Raw genomic sequence first — 8,193 nt, forward strand, 5'->3', positions numbered from 1 at the left:
TTGAATTTGGTCATTTCACGTTGTTGTTTTAAGGCTGGTTTCCATATGATCGCAGATCGCAATAAGGTCTGCGATCATATGGAAACCAGCCTTTACAGAGGACGACAAAGAAATGTACCAAAATGTAAAACGCACGTGCAGAGCGATTGTTTTTGCTCATTAAGCTTTTTGTGTTGTGGCGTTGTCGTCGCCGTCGCCGTGCTGTTTTCGTAAGGTCCCTAATAGCACGGGGACACGTGCTTATTCCCGTGTTTCACGAAGTGCAACTTGAGAATTAGGGTCTACGCAGGTTCGACTCTTTGTCGAACCTATTTTTAATAAATTCGACGCGACTAATAGATTCGACGTTTGCCCTAGGCCTTAATTTTGGCATTTAACATGCGGTTGGAATTATTAAATACAGCGGAACTTAGCTTTACACTTCTGTTATAAGGTGGGTTATTTAGATAACGCTCTATTGCATTTCTGAACGAAATTAGAGATGACTTGCTGTATTCTTCTCCTTTTTTGCTGCGAGCTTCTACGTAAAATTGCGCCAAGCTGCTGTCGAGTTGCTCGGTAGTCATTTCCTCCAGTTCTGGCTGTACAGGAACTTTTTGCGCACTCCATTCTGAGAAAAAATGTAAAATTTCGATTCAGGTTTAAGACTTATTGCTTACAAGTAATGTTTTGAATGTTTTGGTGTATGATTTTACCGGAAAGTGACTTTAATATGACTTTTAATGTTGTAAACAATGAAGATTGCGGAGATAAATGTAACATTCGCGTTAATAGGCCATTTTACAGTTGCTTACTCAGTGACCGGGCCTATTAATGGTAGCGAGGCTGCCGGTGACCTTGTATTGATACAGACCTCACTGTTTTTATCATGTAAATTGTGTTGTTGTGATGCAAACTAGCCTGCATTTGCATAAGAAAAGTGAAGAGATTTGTATCAAAACATGGTCACCGGCAGCCTCGTTTCCAGCCATAAGCCAGGTAACACAGCAACAACTGTAAAACGGTCTATTAAGCGATTTCATTTTAACATGTTTACTGCTTTGTTCGGCGTTTTAAAAGTCTTACATTGTTCAATTAAATCGTTTTTTTCAAGTGTTAGACATGTGTGTTCATGTGAACTACATTTACAAGTATATTACTGTATTTCTTTACCTTTAAAAGCCTTTACTCCCCAGTTTATCGAGCTCTTCGTGGCCTTAGCCTGGGTTTCCAACAAGAGCTGGTTTTTCTGTGTTTCGGTCACCTCGACAAAGCGTTTCTTTCCTGCAGTGGCAGCCTTATCAGACTCTCCTTCTACGTTAGTGTTTACCATATCATTAAGAAACTCGAAACCGCAGTCAAACGAGGGAAATTGCTCAGCCATGATGGCGGTCTGTCGCTGAATTTCTCAGATTTTTCACAGGCAAAAAATCTGACGTGTGCTCCGTGCATATGTACAATTATAATGCACGCACCATACGTATGCTTCGTGCATTGTGGAGTTATAAAGAACTCAGTTTGACCAATCACAGTGCTTGCTTGACCCTGGCTATTTTATAACACATATTAAAAAAATTACAACTCCTTAACCATACGTTGTTAATCAAAGCCGGATGAAACATTTAATGGAATATTTGTTGCATTGAGGTCATTTTAAACTGTCTATACGCAGTACAAGTTATTGAAAAAGGGTTATCCAAAGCGTCATTAAAGCACTCGACTCCTTCTGGCTTGTCGTAGAGCGTTTTCAATATGCATTTCTTTCTCTTCCATTTAGGGCTCAAGATTTTTATATAAATCGTTCACAAGTTTAATAAAAGTCTTAAAGTGTACGAGTGCTCGGTAATGTGGCGTACCCTCGACTCATGTATTCCAAGAGCTACGTAGCTTTAAACAGTCGTAGTCTAGACCTTTGACTAACGCATTACGTGTTGTTGTTCCTACAGTAAGGCATGTGACAGTTTGCCAGGGTACTGCACTCAAAATCGATTGCCAGGAAGACCAGAAGCTTGAGATCACGTCTGCAGATTTTGGAAGGTGGGCTTATGGCGTATGCAAGGAATTCGGGAATATCAACTGGAACATTAATTGTCACACAGCTGCTGCCTTGGAAATCACCAAGAGAAAATGTGAAGGCCTGCAGTCGTGCGTGCTTCATGCAGCTGTTTCCGGGTATTGCGAACTTCGCTGGCTGATCGAGAAGTATTTGGCGGTATGTGAGCATGTGTGTACATGTGTGTGATTTGGCTTCTTTTTGATGGGTGGTATTAAATTTGTTTACAGACACTGTGTCAGTCAGCTTAGCTGGTTTATGTCGCAAAACTATACTTTTATATCAGTGCCATTAATATAGTGTCAGTCCTGTTTATGTCAACTGGAGTTCAACATGACCTGCAGAGTCACCAGCACTGCCTGGGTGCGATTAGATAAGCTAAAAAATTATCTCTACAGTATTTTACCTTCATGAATGTCTTTCGGACAGGTTTACTATTTAGGAAAAAAATATGTATTTTGATCATCGTTTAGAAGAGAAAATAAGTCATTAAATCAATTCGATTTACTGACAATGTGACTGAGCCGATATCGTCGTTAATCTTAGTTAAGGAAATTTCAATTTCTTCGGCTAAACACCCATTCTCAGCTAACAGGGACCATTGGCAGTTTGAAAAGTAGAAAAAAAAGTATTTCCGATCCACTTTTCACTAGAATTTTTGAATTGATTATTATTTAAATTTTCGTTTCCTAAATTGGACAAGAAACGTCCAAGCGGTTTTTGAGTTATAGGAAAAAATGCTCGACCCACCCTTTGACAAAAAAATACATGTTTTTTTCTAGGACTGCTAAAAGAAACGTAACGGAGACAGTGAACAGATGCCTTTAAAAATTTCGTTCTTATCATTTTTAGATAACATAGATACAAGAAAAATAGTTTTATTTCGTCATTTGGGCTTAAGTGAAATATGATAGGAACAATTTCCCTACAATCTACAAGCAAATTCCTATTTTTATCCGTAAGAAGTTTAATTATTTTTATTTTATTTCTTATTTCTTTACTTCTGCGAACTTTGAGTCCACAGTCCCAGTAATATAAACGTTATAAAGTGAAGATTTTAGTAACAGACTTTTTGATTGGTAAGCTTTGCTCGAATAATACCGGAAAGGGCCTGAAACATGGTAACGTAATTTACATAACGAACAGTAACGTAATTTACACTGTCACAATATTGCTCGATTTTACTTTCTTGTAACATCTATCCATTGATTACCCTGCAGGATCACAGTTTTAGCTCAATTTATGATCCGAGGTATCATTTTTTAATAAAAATGTGAACTTTTACTGTCCATTTTAGATCAAAACTATTAACTTGAACAAAACATTTAAGTTGTGAAGTTACTGATAACTTAAGCATAACAATTTTGCCAGACAAACGTGCTGTTTTGTTTTTATTGTCACATATACTATTGTAATTTCCGAGAGATTAGTTTTTACCCCTTCTCGTCTATTTTCTAAATATTCAGTTCTCGAAAGTTGAGTTGTGCGCTGATAATATTTTTGCATTTGTTTGACTTCTTAGTTCCAGATCAGTGCTACCTTCCTTGGCCTTTTTTTGCTCTGTCTACGTTTTCTGGATTTTAGGTCTTGTTTATGCCACGTCAGTGAACAATAAATTTTGCATTTTACGTGTGTATAAAGTATTGGAGCGGATGTTGTTGTTGGACTGCCATGTTGGACAAGCTTGAGAATGCTAAGAGTGTACTGAGTGGCAAAAACCCTGTCACTATTTTTCAGAAGCAACATACTGAAAACGAGATCCAAAAGCCATAAAAATGCAAGATAGATTAAGGAGTCTCAAATCATGCTTCTACATTCTTGATAAAGTTAAAAATCAGTCAACTGGAAAGCTGTTTCCTCCAATTCGTCGATATAATTGAAATTCATTTTCACTGTAAATTACGTTACCGTCGCAATTATTGCCAAATTGGGCAATGTCTTTTGCTTGATTAATATTCATACTGCTGTTTCTCGCATAAATAGTGCGGCAATAGCTTACATAGAAGAGAAAAACATTGATTTCCATTTGCGCTTACTTTAAATTTCAGTCAAAACAGTCACTGTCTCGATAGAGCCTTTTTCTAGTTGGAGTGATTCCTAAGCGGTCTTAGCATGAGGTCAAAAAGGCTCGGAAGGCCGCTTTGGTTGCGTCATCTCAAGTAATATTACACTCCACGCCTAAACTCACGCTATTTGGTCAAGACTTTCCTGTGTGACACCGTCACACAGTCATCTTATGTCATTCGTGGTAAATTACGTTACCGTAACGTAATTTACATTGTCATTTTTATCTTCTCTAAAAATTATAAAATGACAGTAATAGCAGAACTGCTATATCATTTCTTGAGTTCCTGGTAGGCAAGTTTCTTCCGAACACCAGTTACCGACTTGCTGTGTTTTGTACATAAGATATTACAATAAAACATAGTAACGTAATTTACGGTCCAAAAAGAAAATAACCCAATCAATGACTAGTTTAATGTTTTTTTTCGAAATGTGTCGGGATAGTCAACTAGATGTGCCAGCTATATTGAAGTAAATATAAAAGAGGGGTTAAAAAAATGCAAAAAAGCATGCGAGTATTATAAAATAAGCCAGCGAATAACTTGCCCTGCAGACATAGTAACGTAATTTACCTAAAATCGTGGGACACCAACTCTTCATAAAATTTCCAGAAGACAAAAAGGCTGTAAAGCTTACAATTGTTATATTTACAAACTTATGTGTAAGAGTTTAAAATAGGCACGATCTTCAGTACAATCTTTAAAGCGTGTATTGATGAAAAACTTACTCGAAGTTAAATTTTTTGCCGTGGGACACCCTACTTTTAACTACTAAGGGTTTAAAGGGAGATCCCCAGGCAAAACATACAGCTACTTGTGTTGGTCAAACACTCTTTATCTGCTGGAGAAATGGATGGAATAAACCAATATTTTTTCCCAAAGGCCAAGAGAAAACAAGGTAAGGTTAAGTTTAAGGGCATGATGAGTCTGAATGAGTGTTTCATTGTATTGACAGCGAGCAGTAGAAAGGGTAATTTTCTCCTGGCCAAAAACAAAATACCAAAACAATGTCTCGCGAGGGCCCTTTACTAAGCACAGCTGCTCTTGGGTTTGCAAGGTAGACAGTGACACGGACAGTGATGATTCAGCCTTGTGCTTCTGTCCTTGATGAATTGAAAAGTTAAAGCTGACAAAGAATCAACTTCAGTTACCTTACGTCTGTTTTTGAAGTTCTATAAAAAATTAATTCGCAATGATCGATAAACAAATGAAAATTCTGCCCTCCCCATTCCCCTACCAACTGTCCATTTTCTTTAAATATTTTACTTTTTTTAGAGATTTTGAGTGAACTCCATCCTTGCCTGGGAAACTAGTACTTGGTTTCCAGAAACGATGGTAACGGCGTTTCAGGTTGTTCTATTTTTAAAATTTCCTGGGGGAGCATGCCACCAGACCCCCCTAGGTAGCTCACACTTTCGCTGCTCGCAAGATGCCTTGCGGCGCAAAAAAAATGTCACGTCCGGTGCTTTAAGAAATATGTCCGCTACTTTACATATCTGTCGAAATCCCTGGCCGCTCATGAGCTAAGTTTCTGATCTTTTTGTCTTGTTCTTTTATTACATAATTTTTTTTTAAATAGATCTATAAAAAACAATCAAAACATCACAGCACGTATAAAGAAAAAGAGCAGCGCCTATACACGACAAGACAAAAATACACATTTTATGACTGAATAAAAAGAGTTGTTTGAATGGAATTTGGGCGACTATTGTCAGGTCATAGCCTGGTTACTACGCAATGAAAATGTAACCAAACTTGGTAAAATTTCTTATTTTTGTGTGATTTTTTTTAGCTATGGGGTTCATTTCGTCATATGACGCCAATTTGAACAATGTGTACACTGAGGTCCAGTCCCTTTATGAACTTGGGAACTGAAGAGATTTAGATCTCTCAAACAGATAGCTGAAGAGACAAACTGTTGGATACTACTGTAGAAAAACAGTTAGAAAGCTGCTTGAACAGGCTGATCTTTTCAAAATTTTATTGAACAAGAAACGTTAAGAATTGCTTTTTTAGTACACGGATTCTTTCTGTATCTTTAATCCTATAAACATAGGATTTAGAAACCAAAAAAAAAAAATTTGGAAAAATCTAACGCGTAACCAGGTTCGTTCTTTCGGAACTTAAGGACGGTGCCTACAAAAATGATTTTTGTTACTGCGCATACGTTCTGTGCATCTGAAGATACTTGGGTTTCCTATAGGTGGTGCTAACTAATAACGTCTTCGCCAACCGAGCGCAAGGGCCGTACTGGAGAATATTGACGCGAGCACCACGAGTGTCACCACGAGTTTGAAAACAAATTTACTGAACGTTTACATTTAATCATGTTGATTATAGAAAAGACTTCAAGAACGATTTTTAACGGAATTAAGCGAAAATCTTAACAGCTGCGGTTTGTTTTTGAAACTCACAAAGGGGTTTCGTCGATCCCAGAAAATTCTAGCGCATCACAAAGTACGGATCAAGAAAAGGTTGTTGTGAAAATCAGATTCAACTTTTATAAAAGAAGCAGCATTGACTCAATCGTCCTCATCCCTCTCATCTTTGGCTCGGAAACCCAAGTGTAGGGATAAAAACCACCACACAGTTCTTTGAAGTGCAACTGGATTGGAGTGGCCGAATTCTTCTGCCTCAAAAAGAGCATCTTCGCCGTTTTCGTCAATCGCCTGAGCGGCTTGCAATTTGTTTCTTCTGTCATGCTCGTGAACTAGTGACTTGTGCTTCGCAGCTAGAACTCTTCTCGATTTTTCAAACTCATTATCCTTGAGTATATTGAATGGATATTCTCAGATAAGTATCGCTGTATATTGCGCTGAAAACTGGAAAATCTTGCTGGCTCGTATTCAACTTTTTCTGCGTACTTTCATAAAAAAAATTGACAAAAGGTGGTCCAGCTCGGACGCAGGTAGGCTTTCAATTGTTTGACTATTCAAGCCATTAGCTTCAACTAAACGGAGTAGAGTGTTCATATCAGTAGACGTTTTCCTTTTGTGTTTTCACTTTTTTGTTTGTTTATGAAATCGTCAATGGCGTCCTGAGTAGTTAGATATTTGGGTGTATGAGCACACTTTTCAAAAAATGATAAAAAATCCCATACAAATCCTTATAAATCCAATATTTTCCTAACTCCTGCAACGGAGACGCCATTAAGTCCACATTATCTCACCCAAATTACTGCATAAAATACTATATCAGCCTTTGAATTCAACCCTAAACTCAAAAACCTAAAAAATAAAAACCTAAATTTTTATCCTCGGTTTCTCAAAAACCTAAATTTAGGTTTTTCATAAATGACACCCAACTGACCCCAACTCACAAACAATCATCGATTAAATCCAACCAACTCATCAATCGCTGATTTGAATGATGAATACAATATTTTTGAACACCAATTTGGATATAATTAACCTGTAATGGAGAAAAAAATAATCATAAATAATTCAAATTTATGGTTGTTGTGTGAATGGGTGCCGTTAATGTCACGCGTGACGTTGTGTGACTTGTCACGAAAATGGACAAAACCCTAGACGTGGGGTGCTCGGTTGGCTGTTTACTTGCCTGGCCCCAGCCAGGTCTTTTTCCCGCCGCTGACAAGGCGGCTGTCTCTTCCCAGTTTACCTCTGGGACCGAGGTTGAGTCCTGGGACGAACTCTGAGCACCCCGCTGTGAACCAGTAGGGCCTGAGCGGGCTCACCCTGGAGGTACCGTCCACTGGAAGACATCCCACACTACTCAGTAATTCACCCTCTGCACAAGCCCTCAAACAGGTTTCAGTCAGGGGCCAACTGACACCACCCTAGGCTTCACCAAAGTTTGTGAACTTATATAACAATGGCCCGATTACCTATATATTACACTCAGTTCTGAAATTTTTACACTTGTGGTGCTATTTTTCTGTATATTGCGTAATATTGCTTGATTTGGATTAACACGCATGCGCTTTCATGCATGTTCACGATGACACAACCCAAAGGGGACTGGACACTAGTTTGTTAATACACGTGTCGGCCATTTTGTCGCCATTTTGTGAAGAGGTTGTGTTTTGATGTTTATGGTTCCTGTTTTGGGATATATTGGACATTTATTTCTCCACTT

General features: G+C 38.1%; 1 protein-coding gene across 1 annotated transcript in view; it reads right to left on the bottom strand.

The window, feature by feature from the left end:
• Nucleotides 1-1,545, bottom strand: part of LOC146449112 (uncharacterized) — a 3,306-nt gene extending 1,761 nt beyond the window's left edge. Inside the window, exons 1-2 of the mRNA XM_085102010.1 lie at nt 1,153-1,545; nt 360-610 (exon numbers count right to left, since the gene is read on the bottom strand). Coding sequence (XP_084958136.1) covers nt 360-610; nt 1,153-1,363 — 462 coding nt within the window. The 5' untranslated portion in view covers nt 1,364-1,545. The remainder of the gene's footprint in view (nt 1-359; nt 611-1,152) is intronic.
• Between the last annotated feature and the right edge of the window lie 6,648 nt (nt 1,546-8,193).

Source organism: Pavona decussata, unplaced genomic scaffold (genome assembly GCF_977016875.1).
Source record: "Pavona decussata unplaced genomic scaffold, jaPavDecu1.1 SCAFFOLD_641, whole genome shotgun sequence".
NCBI lineage: Eukaryota > Metazoa > Cnidaria > Anthozoa > Scleractinia > Agariciidae > Pavona > Pavona decussata.